We start from the raw sequence: 22,488 nt of genomic DNA on the forward strand, positions 1-22,488 counted from the left end.
CGGCAATGCAGCGGCTTCTCATCGAGTTGACGAGCGTTGTTGTTACTTCCGGTGGAGTAGTTTCCCATACTTCGGAAAGCCGCCTTTTTACCTCGTTTTTGTTCGAAATAGGCGTTTTTCGAATTTCCCGCTCAATGTGATCGCAGAGGTGCTCAATTGGATTCAAATCGGGACTTTGTGGTGGCCAGTCCAGCACCGTTATCTTCTGGGTCTTGAAAAACGCCCAAGTCGACTTAGCGGTGTGCTTGGGATCCTTATCTTGTTGGAAGATAAAACGCCTGCCAAGTTTCAGTTTTGCTGCCGAACTTTTGACATTCCTGTCGATTATGCCCTGGTAAACATGTTGATTCATGGTCGTTTCGACAAATTCCATTTTTCCAGGACCTGAAGAGCTGAAACAACCCCACACCATGGCGCTTCCTCCACCATGCTTGACAGTGGGGTTCAAATTCTTCATTTTCAGAGCTTCCTTTTTCTTCCTCCACACTTTGATCCGACCATCCGACCCAAAAATGTTGAATTTGCTTTCGTCGGACCATAAAACTTTGTCCCAGAAAGCTTGGTCCTTGTTGAGATGCTCCTTGGCAAACTTCAGTCGTTTCTTCATGTTCGTCTTGGAAATGAAGGGCTTTCTCTTCGCTCGAAAATTTTTGTATCCATTCGAATTTAGGATTCTTCTGATAGTCTTAGGACTGGTCTTCTTTCCTGTGGCAGTTTCAGTAGCATTCGAAATATCCACGGCGCTGGATCTCGGATTTATTTTCACAAACTTCACGATTGAACGTTTCTCTCGGTCCGTGAAAGTCTGCTTTCTTCCCCTACCTGCCTTGTTGGCAATGCTGTTTGACTTTTTATAGCGGTCAATGATCTTCCAAACAGTTGTGTACTTGATTTTTAAAATTTCTGATATTTCTTTTAAAGTTTTTGACCCATTTTCGTCTCCTTCCCATGCGTCAATGATGCGCGCCCTTTCTGCCACCGTGGTCTCAGTCCTGACCTTTGACATCCTAATTGGAAGAATAAAAATGTTCACAAGTTGTATCTACACCATAATGACCATACTTGATAGAAAGATTTGCTTACCTTATCAAGTTATAACGACAAAATTAAAAAATCTACTCAATTTTGTCTATCCCGTATTTTTTTCTTTACAAATCGCGCATTTTTTCAAGACAGGATATATACCCATTACATGTATTTATGTTTGACTTCGTAGCTGATTAAATTCTACACATTATGCAAAAACAATTATTCATTTCCATCCATTAGTTTTTGAGATTTCCATGTTTGAATGAAATCATTCTTCCAATTTACTCAATATTGTCCCCTAGTGTATGTATGTGCACATGTATGTACGGTCACCGGATGATTTCAGGTTAGGTTACTCTGGCCGAAAATGAAATGCAAATCGTTCGAATTCGCATTTGTAATGGTTGACTGACAAGGCTTTCCTATTTTTGGATGACATGTGGGTCACATCCAACTATTCCAACGTACGTACGTATGATACCTATTCTTATGGAGATTACGTAATTGTGCATTTACGCATTTTTCAGAGCAAACCCTGTTTCTTGTGAAAAATTGGGTAATTTAGTTGGCTTTTAACGGAGTCAATGCAGCTTCCACCATGTACTCGGGATACGGATTGGATTGAACGGATTCATGGAAGAGCCCATACAAACAAGAGTAGTTATGAAGAATGGAGGAGCCGAGTTGGAGAAAGCAGCAGCAGGTAAATTCTCATGTTTTTGCAAAGGATTATACATTACGTAATGCATTGTCGATGCTGGAGTTGTGTTCTGGTGACATGGTTTGGTTTCCGACCACCGGATTTAGCATCATAGTCAGAATCAATTTATGGCAATTGTTAAGAAACTGGATGTCAGTAATTCACCGAACCAAGAAGGAATATTGACAGCCCATTTGTCTCTCCAAGTCCAGAGAGTCTCAACTCAACCCTCATTCAGCTTAGGCTCCTTAATGGGGGAAAGTGTGATAAAGAGCAAATTCTAAAAACCGAGTACTCAACTTTTTATCCTGACAAATGCTCTCAGACTTTCACACATACGAACACACACACACGCTCACTCACGCAGCAACGACGCGCACTCTTCCATTCGCACATTGGACACAACTCTCTCTCGCTGTCTCTCTCGAAAGGAAAGTCTAACCACAAACGCACACACAAATTTGTGATTTATGGGTGTAGAATTATCCAGGTAAAATTGGATGACTTTTGCTGTTTTTTTTCATTTCTTCCTTTTTGATAATTTCTAACTGTTATGTAAATTACGAATCCGTCCGTCCTGTAGGCACATTTGGAAGTAAAAATATACAGATCTACTTAAAAATTGCCAATTCATTTCACATCTAGCAGGTGAAAGCCAGCCCTAAATGCTATTTTATTCTATGCTGTCAGTAATATTGGCTTGGTGGCAAGGTGAGCGTGGAAAAAGTCGAAAGTCTAAGCACATAAAGGAATACTCGATTCCACAGTTGTAGAATTTGATGTAATTAGTATTCAAGTTTTAGCAAATTTTCTCCTAAATCGTGATCATTACTCACTCACTCAATTTCACTTTGCCTCGTTGGTGGTTCATGAGCTGGGAGAAAACTTGGTCATTTGCTACTCGAGGAGTAAGTTACCTTCTATCCGATCAACTACTAAATATTCGCTTCGGCATTCATTGCCCACGCGTTTTTCGTAATCAGTTCTCTCTCCGACTTCCAAGTAACTCCTGAACGCATCCATTCCACTTTTCGGTATAAATCACTCCTTGGAAGCACTTTTTAATTGCGAGCTAATTTCACATGAATCGAAGGAGCACATTAGCTCAACTTGGAATTTTAGTTTGATTCGTAGCAAGAGGGAAGGAAGGAGGCTTTCTAAGGAATGAGAAACAATGTTCCCTTTTCTTGGAATGCATTTAAAAAAGAGAGGAAATTAGGAAGGCGAAGGAATGGCATTGCGGTGAAGATGAAGGTTTCCTCCATTCGGAGGTCGGAGTGCTTCCTTTCTCTGCTTTCTCTCCTCTGTATTCCTCCTGCTACTTTGGAAATTGGAATTGCCTACGTCTTTGGCACAGTGATGTTTAGTTCGTCATTCTGAAAACCACCAGCCACCGCAAATTATTTTTTTCAAGCAAAGCAGGCAAACCTGGTCTTTTGCAAGCATTCACCTGAATGTGAAATTATTTCTAATTATTTTGAGAGTTTTCGCATCCGGAAGCAATTTATCATTGCAGAAATATACCAATCTCACATTGGGAGGCTAATTATTTCCAAATCGACATTTCGAAGCATCCAGAAAATAATTTTTGATCTCGTTTTGGTTTTGCAAACCGAAATAAATTTCATTTCGTCCTCTTGAAAAGTCCCCGCTCCCATTTAGTCGAGAGAGAAAGGGAGAAATTTTTAATTGAACCTGAGGCAAGATTTATTACATTTTTGTCAGCCTGGAATGAGTCGACAATCAGAAGTGGGGTTTGCTTGGTGGTGTTGAGCTGAACGCGTAATAATAGTGTAGAGCTTGATTAATTTGCTCTTATCTCGAGTCCAATCACGAATTGTAGTCGCACATACGTACGTATTTTCATAGCGAGAATGGTGACGTAACGTATACACATAATTTTAAAGTTAAAAATTATAATGTAACCCGAAAAGCAAAAAAATAGGTATGACACAATGTGTTCCTTTCATGAGCGGAATGCATATATTTACCACGACCAGTTACATACATACAATCCACATTTGTGGAATAGATTCAGATTGTCATTTCCCTTGAGAGAGAAAGTACGAACGAATACCCACCCAGTGAGAATTTCTACTCAAATCTCTGCTAAATTACTAATATTCTCCCTCCTGCACCCTCCTCCTCTCTGGTTTGTCCTTCCCTCCCATACATGCACCACGTACAATTGTGATCACGGGTGTCGTGTCGTGTCGCCGTGTGCGTATATTATTTCACTCCTCTGATATATGTTTGCTTAAACAGGATCCTTTGCAATGTGTAGCGTTCAGGACTCATATATGTCCAAACTTTGTCCATTTTCGCAGATCCTCTCCCACCTCGGGAACGAACGAGGGTAGATACCACCACCACCAGAACGACGACTGACTAGTCTTAAATTTCTGAATTGCTTTGTCTCCTCCACAAAACGACTAACTGGTTGGTGGACCTTGGACTCGTCTGGCTATGCAGTCGTCGTACGGGGAAGGCAGGGAATGGAATTTGGAGACCTGTGTACTCAGCAGGTCTCCATGTTCTCATTCATTATGAACCTTTATTATTGTCCTCCTCTCTCATCTCACCAACGGACCACACACAACACACAATTACTTATGGCCACGAGCACCACTTCAGTTCCTTTCCAACAGGACGTTATTATAATCCTCGGCCACTCCCCCTCCCAAAATTCATTCAATCCACCTGGACCAGGACGGGTTTTGAGCAGCAGGATCCCTTCCCTTTGGACTTTAAAGTGGAGAAAGTTTGGATTCTCGGGGAAATTAATGTCCAATGAAATGGCATCGTTATTCTTGCTAAATTCTTTACATTATGGGAACCCGAGAAATCTGATATTTTCATGCCAAATGGAGGTGTGATGCAATGATATAATTTAATTCCAGACGACTTTCTCTATGTCTCTAAATCCCAAATTTTACATTCCTGACCAGTTTTGAATATTTTAAATGCTAAACCACGTATTATTATCTATTATCCAAGTCTTCTACCATTATCACTACACTATTCTGCCCAGTATCTAACGTGGCAGCGAGTAATAAATAATTCATCGTCAATGATGACCAAATAGTTGCACGGTTTGCAAAAACAAATCAGACTTTAAATCTACGTAGAAAAATTTAGGTATTATAAATACTATCGCATACTCTTCTTACTTATTTAATTTTGGATTGCTAGCATTTGCTTCGTATCATTTTTATCGGATAATTGATCCTTTTCGTAAACAGTTTTACCCAGAATTGCAATACGTTCGTGGTTTAATTTTACATTTGACTCTTTTTATTACTACTACTGCTTTTTATTATGAATTCAACGTGTGCTGTGCTATTTGTTTTGTTCAACAATACTGCGAAATTTCAATCGTTGAATCGATCAGCCAACAAGAACACTTTAGTTTCTTGGTTTCGTCACTGCTGCTGCTGACCGTACATATACAACAACAGCAACAGTAATAAAGTACTTATAATGGTTCGTATAAGAATTGTATTTTGTATTCTAATGTGCACTCGGACAAATGGTTCGACCTGGGAATGTTAATAAATATAATGTAGACGGGAATGCTGGCCACGAGAGGTACGTAATCGAAAGATCGAAACTAATTCCATTATCTTATCGATATTTTTTGCTGAAGGTAGCTAAATTTAGAGATATTGTACAAGGTTTGAATTTGGACATCATCATTCAACCAATTGCTCTTTGAACCGGGGAGAGACACGCCTGTCCATATGCAAACGTATAATATCTGATGCACGGGATGGACATTTGCTTATTCGCCTCGATTTTACCAGCGAAACGTATCATAAATACAGAGTTCCGGTCGAATCGAATAATGGCTAATTCGATTTGATTCGAGTAATTCAAGTCGAAATTTCGAATCAAAGTCTTTGGTTTCGAATCAAATTAAAAGTGAAAGTCTACATCGATTCGACTCGACTCGACTCGAATAATAGCTTAGTTCGCTTCGAATCGAATTCGAAATTTGATAATTCGAATCGAATTCGGCAATTCGAATCGAATTCGGCAATTCGAATCGAATTCGACAATTCGCCAATTCGAATCGAGTATATTCGATTCTATCGGAACACTGCACACATAAACATTTTAGTTATTTAGCAATACACAACTCCTCCATTCGTACCTAATACTTACATTGATACATTTCCTGTCAAAGGTTTCCATACCTTACAAACCTACAGGGTTAAGTGGAAAATGGCAAAATTAATGGAGATGATTGACTTGTTTTAGTTTTGGAATTCATGAATGGTCATAAAGACAGCTTTTTAGAATGGAGTAATTTAACAGGATAAATTTTCATTCTTCTGCCGCGTGGCGTAGACTTTTTCTTGCCACAAGTTCTAAAGGGTTTTCCCGTTTTGCAAATTATTGTGTGTGTCCCAAGTCAAGTATTTGCTAAATGAGATTGTACTTAGGGAAAGTGGGCATGCCCGTTCCATTAATATTAATCATGCTCATCCCTGTTGTTACTACGACGAGTACATTACGTTGTTCTCATTCCTTTGTACACTCATTTTCTCAAAAGTCTGCCCATTTTGCCTTTTCATTTGTAAATACCATCGTGGTGGCTGACACACATACCGAAGTTGGTGCTGCACAATGTTGCTCTCATGTGGATATTTCTTTGTGCTCTGCTTTTCTGCTTTATTTCACCTTTTCGTCCTCTTCGAATAATGAGTTAGAGAAAACATGGGTCTCATGTCGGATTAATATTGCAGAATTTTATTATGTAACAATTATGTCGTGTCCGGAGCGTACTTTCTCATAAGTTGTCCTAGTTAATTGCACCCTTGAATAGAATATAATGATATTCCGAAATCATATTGATTTCGAAACCGCGAATCCAACCATACCATTTTCCTACCATTATTAAATATTGGCGAGGAATGCAGTTCGCCAACTACTGTAATTATATGGAAAAATATGCAGGTGATTGCACATAGATTGGTACTCGTAACCCATGATTCTCACCGCATTCTAATTTTCAATATCAATTATTTATTCTTTCCTTGTACCCTTTACATAAACATGTGTTTCCCCTAACGAACTATCACATGCAGACGTGCAGTTAGTTGCATGCATACAAGTGCATTTGGTGGCCTGCCACCCTTACGCTATTATTACGGAATCGACGTGCTCCTCATATCAATACACCAAAGATTTAGCCCAACAAAGGTGAAACACAATACTACGAACTTTGTTAATGCTTACATAACACTAAGAAAAGTAGTTGAGCAGCATAAAAGAACTATTAACTTAAACGAGAACAAACTTGGTGATTATGCAACAGAATTTTTATCAAAATCGCCTCCAGTCAATTGAGTTTGAATGTTTGATCAGGAAAGCGTAACTTATTAGCAGTGTAAACATAAACGGATGAAATACGTACTTTCACTTCTCTAAATTAACAAGGTGTTCCGATCTGACGTAATAATTTGTTGTATTTTCAGACTATTTAATTATTCCACCCTTTGAATTAACCTGGCTCGAGCATGAATATCTTCTGGTCATGACGCCATCCAAAAATACATTATGACAGCCCCATCATTAAACAAATAAATTGAGTTTCACCGCCGAATTGACGCTGAAACGAGGCAAGTAATAAAAAAGAATATTCACCCAAATCCTTGCGAATAGTGAGGCCGTGAACCACACATTTTGCGTGGACGTTATGCTGGGAGAAAGGCATAAATATAGTGGGAACCAGATACGACCCTCATTTACTTTCACTTCTCGGCAGCCTGAGACAGTGATGCACTATACTCGTGCACTATACATACGAAACTGCCGTGTGCATGTAGTTGTCGTCGTATGAACACCCGTAGCAGCAGCACGGCGTGTTGTGTGTGTATATTATAGACAGCAATCCACCAAACGTTCTCCTGTCCTAGTGAAACGATACACTTTAAATGAATAAAGAATGAGCACACTAAATTCTAATATGACTCCTGCTGCACATAACTTAGGCTTAAGTGGCTTTTAAACTGGAGAGGAATAATCTATGTCCTCCTTTATATTAATACTTCTTTCTTACGTATATCCTCCTCCTGCCGTCGTCTCAACGTTGCTATGATTTCTCCATACTTGGGGGGAAGATCATTAACTATACGGAATAATAATGTTGTCTATGGAATATTGTTTCAGCGTTAGATTATGTTGCAGTGTTTTCTTGGGAGAATTGTTCTCGGGATGTGAGTAGTATTCTGCTGATAGTTTAACCTCATTATCGTAGGAGTAAAAGCAACCTCTACATAACTCTGTGAAAATTTCACTTTTCTCTCGTGATGAATTTACCATCAACTGCTACACATGATGATGTAAATAATGCTAATTTATATTAGTCGGTTGGTTGCTTGGTTGGATGGATGGTTGGTTAGGTGGGTTGGGCGGTGGGTCGGCTTGATTGAATAAAAGTAACCACCATAAACCACCTTGTGCAATCTGCGAGTGTGATTGCAAAATTTTGGGCTGCCAAAATGGTGAAAACGCAAAGAATGATGGTGTACAAATGTGGATCTGGAGAATGAGTGAATGGATGGATGGATGGATGGAGAAAGTTGAAAGGAAGAGTGGAATGCAGCCTTTAGTTAGTTAACTTATGGGGCGAGTTAGTGGGAGTGCGAAGAATTTAACGAATTCCCCATTCAATTATCACTTCCCAGTTCAATTAGCAAGTCAACGAAGAACTAATCCGTCATCTTACTGCCACTCCTCCACGTCCAACTTCCTAGAATTCATTCGGGGCGTTTTGATTTGACTTTCTCCCTGACAGATCTATACCCCAAAATTCGTCATATACCCCAAAACCTCCACTACCTTCACAAATATACGTTTCTATTGATCTTCCTCATAATTATTTATCCACTTCTCTCGAGGTCAAAGCGGGGGCATTCCAGTTCCGTTCTTGGAAGAAGGTGGGTGAGAGAAAGTTGGTCTCCATTCACCCCGAGGCAGATTTGTCCTTCTGCTCTACATACGCAGCAAGGTAAATTCTGGCGTTGTATGGCTGGTATCATTTACGACGTTATTACCACACGATAACAAGTGCGAATAAAATTTCATTATCGCCCATAATATCTTAATCTCGTCGTGGAGTAAGGTGTGCAAGTGGAGTGGGGGCGTTTCGTTTTTATTGTTTTTTTGTGCATGTAGCCTTTCCGTTTTGAGGTTTCAAGGTTGGAGGGGAGAATGAGGAAGGCACAGCAGTGTCGTTCGTTCCTTGGAGGTGGGAAGCCATGAGAAGTGTACGAAACGAATGAATGAATTTATGCATGACCTCGCTTGAGATTCTGATCGTTTCAGATTTGTACATATTCGTCTTAAAGACCCACGAGATTCAACCCTGTATTTTACGTTCTTTGCCCTGAAATGTGTCGGAAATGTCAGAAAATTGTAAAATATTAATGTATTTAAATATTTAAATGCCCGAATATTCGCCGCTAGAAACAATTCTGCTGGACTGGAGCATGAATAGAGTTTGGATGGATGGGAAATTTGGGCCAGCAGCATTTTAATTCAGTCTCATGCCATGGCAAATATGTAGCTGCTGTTGGATTTGCTCAACTTTCCCGTTGCTGCTGTGTAGCGTGTTGGTCGGAGAAAATGAAAAATGCCTTTAGTAGTCGCACTAGTAACAAACGGAGCATTGTGTTCTTGCCCCAACAACACAAACTGGAATAATCTGTCAGATTGCGTGTTCCTCCATTTGTATATTTGTACAAAATAAATGCAAGCATGCATTATTACCAGTCCTATCGTGTTTGTGTGTCAAGCTAAAAAATGGTGTTTAGTAGTTGTTGTACATTGCGCTATTTTGCCAAATTGTTGGTGTAATTCGCCTATACTTTACTGAATATTACCACCACCACTGCTGCTGCTATTCGTGTTTCGTTGCAAGTTTTTTTGCAAATAATACGTGTATGAAATTCAATGCACAGAATAGCGAAGAATAGAATAACTGTATTTGTAATTGAGTATTGACACAAAAAATGTGTCATTCGTTTACATACAACTTTGTCGTAAGAAGTCGTGAGTAATACATAAGTGTCCATTGAGGCTCGAGTGTTTTTTATTCAATTACCCCAGTACACGTATAATTTCCGTATTACATAATACATACTTATGCAACCATTATCTTGTGTCCACTTTGAATGCAAATGATGTAAATGCTTCATAATTTATTAATATCGGCGATATTTGTTACATTCTGATTGTAATTAGTTTTTAAAAAAACTCACCAATTTTATGCTTCCCAATTGACAAACTGCTTCACGATTGTGTTTTAGACGATCGGAAGAACCAAGTCCAAGCCAAGGAAAGTGTACAGTTCGTAAATAATGTACTCCTCTGGACGATGGGTGACGATGTAACTAGTCTAAAATTTGCCAAAGGCCAACAGAAATAGAGTAAATTTCACGTTTCCCAAAACCGTGCAAAAATAAGCTTAACAAATCATAGACTAAACAACACGTTGCAAAATGCGATGCAATGTAACTTTTAGAAGTAATTAGTACAAATGTTTCTAATTACCAGCGAAATAGGGTCCGAACGGTGTAATTAGAGGAAAATTGCGAATAAACGTGTACTCGTAACAACAACACTTTCTCTTCGCAGTGTTTGTTTAGAGCTGGAAATAAGTCTTGAAATTCAAACTATGCTACAGCCACTTTCAATAAATAAAGGTTCGCAATCCCCAGTAGGTCGTCGACGTATGTGTAACGCAGCGATGGTATGCTGCACCGCCTCGTCTCACTTGTCTCAAATTTCGCAAAGACGGATTGAAGTATGTCACGCGAGGAAATCGAACCTTGATGTTGATTTGTGGGAAATAATTCCATTTATTCAATATCAAAATTCAAGAGTCGAAACCAACTTGGTTAATTTGTCCGTCTCACTTTCACTCACTTTCACCACTTGTACTCAGACCACCCCAGTTTTCAGGCTGAAACTAAATCTTTTTTTTAGATTGAGAGAAAATTACGGCACAAATTGTGTAGTTGGATTGTTGTAAAAGAATACGATGAGAAAATGAGGATTTTGTTAACAATATGACAAAAAATCAAGATGACGAAAATCTAGGAAATGAATAAGTTTGGATTTGTATGTCAGTTTTTGCGTTAGCAGAACAGATCCGACCCGGTTTGGTGTGCAGTTAGCACTCAACTGAGGCTCGAAATATCTCTCAGCTCACTTTTGTACCAGTTGGGACGATGAAAGTCTGCTCGGGGTGACTTGCTTGGTGCAGGGAAAGAGGAGAAAAAGGGAAATTTCAGACTGCTTTCACTTTCCATGCCGACGTGAGTCCACGCACTTACACACTCGAATCAAGTTAATCTTGAACTTTAAACTAATAAAAAATTTAGTCAGCCTTAGAAATTGTCTAGGATTCATTGCAACGAAGGTCATTCGTGCTGCCATTAAATTATAACCATGCTGAATACATTAATCAGCAATACAGTCGTGGATATATATATAGGGTCGAAAACCTGAGGAATTTGCATTAGTTTCGAGATGAATATGCCGTTAGTAAGTGTGCTTCACTACCTACGAATTTCAATGAGGACGTCAAACATTCGCAGACTCGAGTTATATTAAAAAATAAGTGGTTTTGTTCGCGAGAAAGTAAATACATATGAACATTATTGCAATGACCTTCTTTCCTCCGTAATTTCATACACAACTGAATTCCGAGGACGAGAGCAAACTCTTCTTCTCGCACTACAATCAATGAGAAAATTGACATTAACATTCAAAATTGGTTCTCTTGTTGTTTGGCATTTGTAAGCACGTAAGCTGCCAAGAATTCTAAGAAAGTGAAAGTTTGAGTTGAGAGAGGAACGGGTGAAGATACGCTCGCTCGCTGGCTTCCTTGGAGTAAACTGTCCAAATTTGAATTTAACGAGACGATGCGATAGGAATCGCAATCGGTTCAAGTCGCAACTAAATTTCATAATACAACGTGGTTTCCTTTGATACAAAACTTTCAATTGCATTAATTCTCATTGTGAGTGAGAGAGAGAGTAATGTCGTAAATACAAAGTTTATTGTGCCCCTTGGTATTCTTTTATACGCGTATCATCATCGGCATCATCAATAGTAAAAGTATTCCATGCACCCGATATCTTTTTCAAGTAATGCATACATATGTAAACGCATACGTACGTACATACAGCACACCATAATAATCGTAAAATACTCATCAAAATGAATGACAAATGATTATTTCTGTTTCTTCGCCAAGTTAAAACTCTTTCGGTATGGAGGAGGTTCAAGCTTATGGTCCGTTTTTTTGCAGTTTTTCTCCAAATTTAGAACTAGCATGTTTATTGCAGCATTAGTATTTGTTGCTTGTTAAGTTGGTTGGTTAGTTGGCAGGCCGATTTGCGTGTGAATGGTTAGGTTCAAACACTATTCATATATGTTTATCTGCACAAGTATTACTTTCATGGCGAATTAGCAAGTTGTCCAAGGCTAAAAATTCATACATTAAGCTGCATGCCACTTGTAAATATTTTCACCTGAGTGGATTGTCGGATATTTTAGAATTATTTTAGACTAGGAATGAGCGAATTAAGATCAAACTTAAGTGTGTGAATCATCGAAGTTTTTGCACACACATACACAAATATGTACTCAAAGCATAACCGCACACCCGCTGTGATGGTCATAAAAATGTCGGGCTCTTCTGCTAGGGTACACATATATGTATGTATATATGTAAGTATGCACTGGGTATCAAGTAATGCACAGCTTGTTCACAATTTATGGGTGGATATCACCCTCAAAATTCCGCAGGATATAATGCCATAAATATTTACATTATGCCTAATAAAATTGTGGAATTTTTAGAATGCAGAAGGAATTACTTGGCAATAAGAGTCTGAAATGTAGATCGATATACTTTGAAACTGTTTTAAGGAAAGGCTGCATGAGGTTGAAATTTTATCGTGTAACGATCGCCCTCGAGTTCATCAGTCAATCAATATATATTAAGAGAGCCTTCTACCTACTCCTACGAATACCTAGTCAAAGTGAGCGTGATTTCAATAAATCACCATTGAATTGATTATACGGCTTAAGAAAGTGCCCACTAATTTAATGTTTAAAGTCAAGGAAAGTTTTAAATTTTCTATTCACACAACTCACTGCGTGGTTGGAGTAAGTACCTCCATTTGAATCCCACCCTCTCTCTTTGGAACAGTTCTCGGCTAATTCGTCCCAATCCAAACAATATTCACTCACTTCATCAGACATCTTAATCAATGGCTTCAAATTCTTTTCCAAAATTGGAATTTCCACATTCTATTAAATTTTGAGGGTACAACCGAATTTGCCTAATCCGTCAACCCTTTCTCGCTTCACATCAAGTTGTTGATTACGGACAACTCTCATCTCTTCACACCCTCCCTCCCAAAACTGAACCCACGGAGGACGGTTTTGCATTTGAATTACGGCGAGCGACTGTGATATAGTGTAAAATCAGCCTATTTTAACTTTGATTTGGTTCGAGTGACAGGAAAAATCTCCTCATTGAATCCTGTCAATTGAACCCTCCTCGTTTTGGTCCCCTTCAATCTTTCATTATTGGGAGAAGGAGTATAAAAAAATGCGTAATTGAATTATGTGAACTAAACATCATAATCTACTTAAAAAACTGAGGATTACACATGTGTTCCGTCCAGACGTATAAAAATATTCTCCATATTTTATCTACATAAATAGGTTTGAGGAGAATTTGAATATCGGGAGTTTAAAATTTACCTAGCTCTGGTCTTCGCCTGACTGAATACTATTCAGTGAATAGTACGCTGCATGCACAATGCAAAACGTAATGTAATGCGATCCTAAACCAAATCATGAAATCAGATCGATGCCAAATAGTGAAAAGAGAGAATATTAACAAGAATTTGATTTTTGTCCTCGTACAGAACTTGGCATTGTATTGCATGCAAGGGAGCACAATCATCAGTGATTCTCAATTTTTCCTCACGAGAGAGAGGGTGAAACGTGAAATCATGAAGCCAAACATGTTCAGAAATCATTCAGAAGACGAGGATCAGTCGAAAGGGTCTTGTTCAGATTTGGAGAGAATCACATAGTCGAAATTGCGATGGGTTCCTTATTCGCTTTGGAGTGGGATATTTTGTGGAAAAATATCTGGTTAGGCGTAGGAGTGGAGGGTGCTGACTGTCTCTACATAGATGAACCTAATCAATAAGATGACAATAGGATCGTGGTATTTTTCTTAAAGTCAAGTTGGAGGAGATCAAGATCAAGGAATTGATCCCGATCCGATTATGTGGTGGTTGAGGATGAATTCTTATCCACAAGTTTTCCACCCATTTCCACAATTTCCTGGATTCAAGTGGTCCTTGAGGCAATGTCGTATACGTATTTTACACGCACCTACATACTACTAACTACACAAGACCATTCCACATGCATTTGCTGCTACGTGTGACACAAATTAATTAGTTTACAAAGCAATTTATGTGGTGAAATTACATAATTTTATGGGTAATGAATTAAAAATACATTACTGAAAGTGTTATTTTTAGAACTTTTGCATCTTTTACTCTGGAAATTACGAATCAGCCACTACAACACGATATTTACGAGACCATATCCTTTAACTACGTATTTGTTCTTCCAACTGTAACAATGAGTCGCTTCATGAGTCCGGTTACTAGCGGGCGTGAAATGATGAGAAAGCAGTAAGAAATCTTACCTTTCTATTTACCAATGTTTAAAACATTTTCACAGAAATGTTGATAATAACAAAAAGCAAACAAACACGGTACGAGGGATAATGCAGTCATAAATAAGTGGCACTCGCAAAGTCCAGCAGCATGTCTCATAAATAATGTGATTTTGAGATGGAAATGCTATTGAGACTGATAATGTCCTTTCCTCAATAGACTATTGCTCACTGACGAAAATCCCATGTCATAATTTCTCATAAGAGAAATCCGCCAGACTTTGTACATATTTATCTCGCAGTGCAACAATGATATCCTCCCAAAATTCGAAGAACAAACCAATGACACGTCCTTATCTAACTGGATCAGCCTTGCATCCGATTTCCCAACGAGTATAAAACAGATTGAAAAGCTTTCCTGCTGCTGGTGTAATATTACGCGACATGAAATCGGTAGTAATATCCCTAAATCCGAGAGATATTATCTCAACAGGAATCCGCAGCTTTGATTCTCCGCCATTATTCTAAACTACTTAGGCGAAACAACCCAATAAAATAATATAATGCAATTCATTCTTAGGTAAACCTTGTTTATACCGTAGCAGAATGTTAGTGGGCATGATGATCCTCTGTAAAGTAAAATTTCTTAATTAACCTGCCTTGTTCCTCTTAAAATGACCAAACCCCAACCGATCTCATGACGCGGAACGGTACACAGGACAGGAATTCATGCTTGACTTCATTACTTTATTATTCGAGCAGTTTACTGGAACTGGTCAACCATCCAAAACAGGGGTCGGAAGGTAATGGGGCGATAGTAAAACAATAAAAAGCTCTTTTCTCACTTTGTCCTAATTGGTGAGAGTTTCTCATACGAATGAAAATAAAGGGTTAATTTCCTTAAAAAACTTCGTAATAAATAGATGCATGAAATAGTGGAGGAACTGCAGCGACTAATTAGAGATGGGAATGATAAGCTTACTATTAGAGATAAAATTGCTAAAAATGTGTGACGAGATTTGTAGGTGATTTTCAGACGATGAAATTCTGACATGGGGCGAATAGGGTTCAAAATTCTTCCAACACGACAAGCGCCACTCTGCTGATTTCTCTTTTGCAGTCACGAGTTGAGTTTTATCAAGTCACAAGTTCACTTATCTCTTGGTTTATAATTAGTTAGTTTGATAATCAATTATCTTAGTTTTCTAAATACTTAAACTTAGGCTTGTCGTTGTTCTTAATACAAGCGGAAATATTCAATACTTGTAGTTTTTCCCGTGCACTGGGGAATAAAATTGTTCCGAGTTTCTGCGCGTGAGGCTAATTATTAAAAAGAAAAACTCACAAAATTTAGAGTTTCAAGTTAACAACGATTCGATAAGATGAAGGCAGCTTTAGCAATTGCGGGGGTGATGTTGGGATGCTGTGTAAATGTAATATTTCTGGAATTGTTGGTCAAGTAAGGGGATGCAAAATATATACATCTTAATTATGTATTGCTTAATTATAGGATACCAGTTTACGGATTGAAGTATATTATGATCTTGTTTGTTTAGAGAGGACCCTGGTTCTGGAAACTTGATAAATTTTTGTCAGTTTGTTATAATTTCAATTGAGGGATTCTTCTTCACTTTGAGATGTGGAACAAAGAAGATTGCTGTTCCGCTGAGGTAATATAAAAGATGATAACAGTAGAATTTGATAGGATAGACACTATGTCATGTGAATAATTAAAAAAATACTTTGTGTATTAATCTAGAGAATACTTGGTTTTGGTGGTTCTCTTCTTTGTTGTCAGTACAGCAAATAATATGGCCTTTGCTTTCAACATTTCAATGACGCTGCATTTGATATTCCGATCGGTACCTTTGGCATATACTACAAATGAAAAGCATGTTATTAAAAAGCTGATTTTAATTTTGGTTTTCAAAATTTAGGGATCTCTTATGGCTAACATGATCCTAGGGATGATAATCATGGGAAAAAGATACACCATAACGAAATATCTATCAATAACAATGATCTCGGTTGGAATTTGTATATGCACGATCGCATCTAGTAAAGATATGGAGGTAATTCGAATGTCCACAAAGTTAAATTTTAATATAATACCGTTATGATACTTTATTTTGTGCTTACCTTGCAGAATAAAAGCACGACTCCAATCGAAGGTGGATTCTCAGACTACTTTTGGTGGGTTGTTGGTAAGGAGTTGTAATCAATGATGCGTTAACTGTATTCCATTTATTTGGAATATGTTATTAATAATATGTATTTTAGGGATCACAATCCTTACTTTTGCCTTGTTCACATCTGCTCGTATGGGATTATTCCAAGAAGTTCTCTACAAAAAATATGGAAAGCATCCCCGAGAAGCCTTGTTCTTCACGGTACTTAGTATTACTCGTGATATTAATAAAATTTGAGCACATAAAAATTGTATTGTTTTTGTAATTCTCAAAAATTAGCATTTTCTACCATTACCTGGATTTGCCCTCCTAATCACAGACTTGATTACACATGTTGGTATTGCCAATAAATCTGCTCCTCTGGATTATTTCGGATTCGCCATCCCGTGTATATGGGTTTACATTGCTGGCAACGTATTGACACAGTAAACGTATAATTTATTAACGTAACAACAGTTATCAGGAGGACTATTTAATGAAGTTATGTAGTAAGCTATAACTTTGTTTTAAATTTTTTCAGGGCCGTTTGCATAAACTCGGTCTATGTGTTGACAACTGAATGCACTTCGCTTACTGTGACACTTGTCGTAACCCTTCGAAAATTTATCAGTTTAGTCATCTCAATCTTTTACTTTGGAAACCCCTTCACTGTTGCCCATTGGCTTGGAACCATTCTCGTATTTGCTGGAACGATATTGTATTCTGACATTCCGGGATTGATTCAACAATCAAAGAAATCAGCAAAGAAAGTGGACTAGTTGCTAAAAAAATCTAGTTCTTTCTTGATGTTTATACTTGTTATCGTTAAGTATTAGTTTGACATGGAATTTGAAGCATTACATAGTCATTCACTAGCAATATAAAATTGATAAGATATCTCTCGATAAACGTGTTGCTATAATAATTGAAGAATATTATAGTTCCGTCATTCTACCGCACCCAATATTCCGAATATTACATTTTAGCTCAATTCAGTGATATTACATCTACTCATTCCTTTCAGTTTCAATCACTAATGAATTAATGAATACCAAAGATGCAAATTTCAATATTTTTTAACGAGTGAAATAACTACATATTATGCTGGATATCACTTTATCAAAACAATAGTTTACGAAATCTTTCTGAAATTTATATAGAGGGTATTCACAGTTGTCTTCGTATCCTATGAATCGTTGTTAAATAGCTTACGAAGAAAAAAAGAACCTTCGTAAAAATTGAAAGCTTATTAATGCGATTTTTAATGACAGAATCTTACGACGTTTACAAAATCTCATAACCGTCGTAACTTATTTTACGATAGGAAGGATACTACGTAAGGATACGAAATAACCATGAATGCTCTCAGAATTTTATTCACAATGACATCTCAAATTAAATTAATAATTGCTGGAATATATACGTCTCCTTAATTCACATTTTATTTTGTACCTCTATTACTGTGATACTTCAAAAATTTGAGAAAATTCTGTAAAACACAATTCAACTTATGCCGTGCCAAATTGTTTCCAAATATCATTTATATACCAAAATTTTCATCGACTGCTATTTTATGTTTTATGATATCAAAATCAAGATGGTATAACTTTGTTAAATTGTTACATGCATAGAATTTTAAGCAGGGTTGACCCTACAATTCGTAAATAAACTGTGTATAACCTGTTATAAATGTTTGCAAGTTAAAGTTGTGAAAAGTATATCGTTTGCTTTTAATTAAACTTTAATAGTTTTTCATGAAATTGAGGGAAGACTAAAAGCTGCGGGCGAATTACAGGTTGTAATGTTGAGGAGCAGGTGAATCATTTCATGTTGTGTTGGCTAGTGGAATCAAATATGCAACAGAAGGTGGAACGGTCGGTGAGGTGAGGACTAGAAAAAAGTGCCGATTATTAGTGCAGAATTAATTTTAATTAATTCCAAGCCCATTAGCAAATTAGACTCGACGACATCACCGCAATTCTACATCTACTACTGATTTTTTCAGTATATAAATAATGTCTATATAGACTTGATTGATTTCACTTCAGTGGCTTTAGTTTGAGGTGTTTTCTTGTTAATTCAGTGTCAATTGTCTGGAAAAGTTTCGTGTCACCTCGTTAACTGTCAACTATTTAGTTTGTTAATCTATTATTTATCTACATTCCAATCGAGACAAAATGTCGTCTTCCGCAATCTTTATTTTGGACGTAAAGGGCAAGGTAAGTAGTCTGACAATTAAGTAAAACTGAACTACTTAATTCGTAGTTTACTTAGTTAATTAATTTGTCTGCACTTAGGTCCTGATCTCGCGAAACTACAGGGGTGACATCGATATGGGTGTCATTGACAAGTTTATGCCGTTGCTGATGGACAAGGAAGAGGAAGGGAATTTGACACCAATTTTGCAAACGAATGAAGCAACGTTTGGCTATATCAAGCACAACAATTTATATATCGTTTCCATTAGTAAAATGAATGCCAATATTGCTCTTGTTTTTGCTTTTTTACATAAATTGGTCCAGGTAAGAAAATTGGACTAATCTATGCATTTATACATCATTGTTTTAGATGTGATTGTGAATGACGTGATGATGGACTGAATTCAATATACTCACTTTCTAGGTTATGATCGAGTATTTTAAAGAACTGGAAGAAGAAAGTATTCGGGACAATTTCGTCATTATTTATGAACTGATGGACGAACTGTTGGATTTCGGTTACCCTCAGACTACTGATAGTAAAATCCTTCAAGAGTACGTTTAGTTATTATTGAACAATAATTTGAAAGTTCTATATGTGATTTTTTTATTTACTCGTGACTTGTTTAGATTTATAACTCAAGAAGGCCATAAACTTGAGGTTGCTCCACGTCCCCCAATGGCAGTTACCAATGCAGTTTCTTGGAGATCGGAAGGCATCAAATATAGAAAAAATGAAGTATTTCTTGATGTAATCGAGTCTGTGAATTTGCTTGTGAGTAACGATTAAAATACATTTATCAGTATTTTAACAAGTGAACCTGATGAATGAAAGCCGGTATGCTATGCCTACATTTCAGGCTAATGCAAATGGCCACATATTGCGAAGTGAAATTGTTGGTGCTATCAAAATGCGAGTTTATTTGTCCGGGATGCCGGAATTACGCCTTGGACTTAACGACAAGGTTTTATTCGAAAGCACAGGGCGAGGAAAGTCAAAATCTGTGGAATTGGAGGATGTAAAATTTCACCAATGTGTTCGTTTATCAAGGCAAGATATTAGGATTTCCATTGTAGAATTTGGAATTCAGCATGAATCATGTCATATTTTGGGTCATTTTTAAGAAGGATAATGCCTTTTTTCTAGGTTTGAAGTGGATCGTACAATTTCTTTTATTCCCCCCGATGGAGAATTTGAACTAATGTCGTATCGACTCAACACACATGTAAGTTTGCTCATATTTAATAATATTGTCCTTTGTCTTGGCAGTTGGCACTATGCAATAAATGACCAAATTTTTATTCCAGGTGAAACCGCTCATTTGGATCGAGTCAGTTATTGAACGACATGCCCACAGTCGTGTAGAATACATGGTTAAAGCAAAGTCGCAATTCAAACGAAGATCCACGGCAAACAATGTCGAAATTATCATTCCAGTGCCGGGTGATGCCGACTCACCCAAGTTTAAGACGGGAATAGGCTCTGTGAAATATGCTCCAGAACAAAGTGCCATCATCTGGACAATCAAATCATTTCCTGGGGGCAAAGAGTACTTGATGAGAGCACACTTTGGTCTTCCGTCTGTGGTAGGAGAGGATAACGAGGGCAAGCCTCCTATCCAAGTTAGATTTGAAATCCCATATTTCACCACTTCTGGAATTCAGGTACATTCGCAATGTTACTGCATATTTTATGAAAAAAGGTTTGTTAAATGACTAGAATTTGCTCAATAACAGGTCAGGTATCTGAAAATTATTGAAAAGAGTGGCTATCAAGCTTTACCATGGGTTCGCTACATCACTCAAAACGGTGATTATCAGCTTCGGACGAATTGACTTGTCGAAATAATTGCAACAACAACCTGTAACAATTGAATGAACCAAGTGTTAACTTATAAGTTTTAAAATGTATAATGAACTAAATTATTAATGTTTTATCTTCTTATGCATCACAATATCTGTTTACCTATAAAGAAATCACAAGTTATAGATATTATTTATACAAATGAATCATAGAATGGAGTGTATAAAGTCAATAAACGTGTATTTTGAGACGTTTCATGAAACAATATGGAAGAAACTGACCATTAATGTCATCAAAGTTCTATAAAATACTGTTACAACTGAATGCCATGCAAGAATCCGTTAATGCAGTAATAGATTAACTTTCAATCACTTTATTACATCCCATACCAAGGTCTTGTAGTTTTTTGATTTACACTCAGGAACATCGGTCCTAAAGTAAATTAACTCACAACTAACTATCGGCTAACCTAACAAAAAACTACAGTTGTATCATAATCATAAAATGACTCGTCTCGCTGTACAGTTATGAGGTGGCAATTACATTCGAACTGACTTTTGCCCTGTTCTCTCGCTGTTTGGACATCTGTAATTAATTTTACGCAGCTGAGGGTTTCTGGAATTCCAAATAATATTATTTGTAGTGCATATCAATACCAACTTGAATTTTAAATATCTAGTATTCAACACATATTTGTATATACCTGGGTTGAACTCTCCACACAGAGTGCGAATTCTCTGACCACGTCAGAACACTTTAAGGCTTGATTATTATTTTGCCGATAACATTCAGCGACTTTAATAGTGTGATCCTGACACACAGGTTGTTTGGGATTGGGTACTAATTTATCCAACTTATCCAATTCTTTGTTAAACTCCCCTTCCGCTGCAAATGCGGCAGCAATGTACTGAAATTCAAAATAATGATTCAATTGCCATCAAAACTTTGTCAAATTTGTCATTCTTTTAATTTAGACTTACCCTAGATTCCAAATCTTTTAATTTTGAAGTCCAAAACTCGTCATTCTTCCGAAGTTCAAAGTCCTTTTGCTGTCTCACTTCGTATGCACTAACAGTCTCAACGACAGGAAAGCCCTTCGATCCCACGTTTAAAATTCCATGTTGAGGTATTTGTGACGACGACTGTTGTACTTGTGCTTGAGGTGGTCTTTGATGCTCAGCTTCTGCCCTTCCTGGAAATATTAGTATTAATTTGTAAGTATTTATTTACATATTCAACGCATTAAACAGTTTTTATTAATTAAAGATAAGAAGCTGGTACATACCTTGTGGTTCACTGGCAGGATTTTGTCCATATCTTGTCGTCATACGTTTTGCGACATCTTCTGTTATCTGAACCACCAAATAGATGCAAATCAAACTTTATTTATACATTGCTCGAATTTTGCTATTTGTATTTCGAACAAAAAGGACATAAACATTCGAACATAAACTTACTTGAATGATCTTTCCTGGTGGTTCAGGATTTCTAACGGAAAGTCCTCGACTGGAGGTGGCACCCATCACGATTTTAAATTAATCAACAAGGTTCTTTTTATCTGAGTATTTGCTGAATTTTTCAAAACTACGACACCTACAATTTCACATAATCAATTGTTTGTTAATAATCTGATAACAATAATTAAAAAAGTGACCAGTGCATAAAGTAGTGCATAATACAAGTCAAGGTTGTCTTCTTCTTACCGTAATAATAAATCCAAGAAGTGTTAAAAGTTGCAAAAAACTTAACAGCAATTAAACCAAACTCCTCAGCTCAGGGTTGAGTTCAGTATTTCAGTTGAAGCCGGCCGCTGTGGCACAACGTGTCTTCTTCCAAAGTCGATAATATTGCAAACTCTGAGC

At 37.3% G+C, this 22,488-nt stretch overlaps 4 protein-coding genes across 5 annotated transcripts in view; 2 read left to right on the forward strand and 2 right to left on the reverse strand.

Moving 5' to 3' along the window:
• Nucleotides 1-10,904, reverse strand: part of LOC110850929 — a 92,078-nt gene extending 81,174 nt beyond the window's left edge. For both annotated transcript variants that reach the window (XM_035852938.1, XM_035852937.1), the window contains exons 1-2: nucleotides 10,289-10,904; nucleotides 9,997-10,133 (exon numbers count right to left, since the gene is read on the reverse strand). The gene's annotated coding sequence lies outside the window, so the exon portion shown is untranslated. The remainder of the gene's footprint in view (nucleotides 1-9,996; nucleotides 10,134-10,288) is intronic.
• Nucleotides 10,905-15,548: 4,644 nt separating this feature from the next.
• Nucleotides 15,549-18,329, forward strand: LOC110850601 (UDP-xylose and UDP-N-acetylglucosamine transporter). Its single transcript, XM_022098039.2, has 8 exons — nucleotides 15,549-15,915; nucleotides 16,013-16,126; nucleotides 16,216-16,318; nucleotides 16,394-16,528; nucleotides 16,603-16,660; nucleotides 16,737-16,846; nucleotides 16,925-17,070; nucleotides 17,166-18,329. Exons 1-8 carry the CDS (start codon nucleotides 15,839-15,841, stop codon nucleotides 17,401-17,403), a joined length of 981 nt encoding a protein of 326 aa, XP_021953731.1. The 5' UTR covers nucleotides 15,549-15,838; the 3' UTR covers nucleotides 17,404-18,329.
• A 133-nt stretch (nucleotides 18,330-18,462) lies between these two features.
• Nucleotides 18,463-20,888, forward strand: LOC110850600 (AP-1 complex subunit mu-1). Its single transcript, XM_022098038.2, has 8 exons — nucleotides 18,463-18,843; nucleotides 18,922-19,146; nucleotides 19,247-19,377; nucleotides 19,453-19,597; nucleotides 19,683-19,873; nucleotides 19,970-20,048; nucleotides 20,131-20,487; nucleotides 20,560-20,888. Exons 1-8 carry the CDS (start codon nucleotides 18,802-18,804, stop codon nucleotides 20,656-20,658), a joined length of 1,269 nt encoding a protein of 422 aa, XP_021953730.1. The 5' UTR covers nucleotides 18,463-18,801; the 3' UTR covers nucleotides 20,659-20,888.
• Nucleotides 20,889-20,983: 95 nt separating this feature from the next.
• LOC110850602 (MICOS complex subunit Mic19) lies at nucleotides 20,984-22,488 on the reverse strand. The gene is made up of 6 exons (XM_022098040.2): nucleotides 22,330-22,488; nucleotides 22,084-22,219; nucleotides 21,912-21,978; nucleotides 21,607-21,818; nucleotides 21,330-21,533; nucleotides 20,984-21,241 (listed from the first exon to the last, which is right to left on the reverse strand). Exons 2-6 carry the CDS (start codon nucleotides 22,147-22,149, stop codon nucleotides 21,224-21,226), a joined length of 567 nt encoding a protein of 188 aa, XP_021953732.1. The 5' UTR covers nucleotides 22,150-22,219; nucleotides 22,330-22,488; the 3' UTR covers nucleotides 20,984-21,223.

This window comes from Folsomia candida, unplaced genomic scaffold, assembly GCF_002217175.1.
Source record: "Folsomia candida strain VU population unplaced genomic scaffold, ASM221717v1 Fcan01_Sc006, whole genome shotgun sequence".
NCBI lineage: Eukaryota > Metazoa > Arthropoda > Collembola > Entomobryomorpha > Isotomidae > Folsomia > Folsomia candida.

What these genes read in the sequence shown, in the direction of transcription:
- LOC110850601 (XM_022098039.2), top strand. Translation starts at nt 15,839, where the DNA reads ATGAAGGCAGCTTTAGCAATTGCGGGGGTGATGTTGGGATGCTGTGTA. An exon ending in TTTCTGGAATTGTTGGTCAA is followed by an intron (nt 15,916 to 16,012) that starts GTAAGGGGATGC and finishes TTGTTTGTTTAG; the next exon opens with AGAGGACCCTGGTTCTGGAA. An exon ending in CATCTAGTAAAGATATGGAG is followed by an intron (nt 16,529 to 16,602) that starts GTAATTCGAATG and finishes CTTACCTTGCAG; the next exon opens with AATAAAAGCACGACTCCAAT.
- LOC110850600 (XM_022098038.2), top strand. Translation starts at nt 18,802, where the DNA reads ATGTCGTCTTCCGCAATCTTTATTTTGGACGTAAAGGGCAAG. An exon ending in TCGAGTCTGTGAATTTGCTT is followed by an intron (nt 19,598 to 19,682) that starts GTGAGTAACGAT and finishes CCTACATTTCAG; the next exon opens with GCTAATGCAAATGGCCACAT. An exon ending in TCACCACTTCTGGAATTCAG is followed by an intron (nt 20,488 to 20,559) that starts GTACATTCGCAA and finishes GCTCAATAACAG; the next exon opens with GTCAGGTATCTGAAAATTAT.
- LOC110850602 (XM_022098040.2), bottom strand. Translation starts at nt 22,149, where the DNA reads ATGGGTGCCACCTCCAGTCGAGGACTTTCCGTTAGAAATCCTGAACCA. An exon ending in TCCTGCCAGTGAACCACAAG is followed by an intron (nt 21,819 to 21,911) that starts GTATGTACCAGC and finishes TAATATTTCCAG; the next exon opens with GAAGGGCAGAAGCTGAGCAT. An exon ending in TAAAAGATTTGGAATCTAGG is followed by an intron (nt 21,534 to 21,606) that starts GTAAGTCTAAAT and finishes TTTGAATTTCAG; the next exon opens with TACATTGCTGCCGCATTTGC.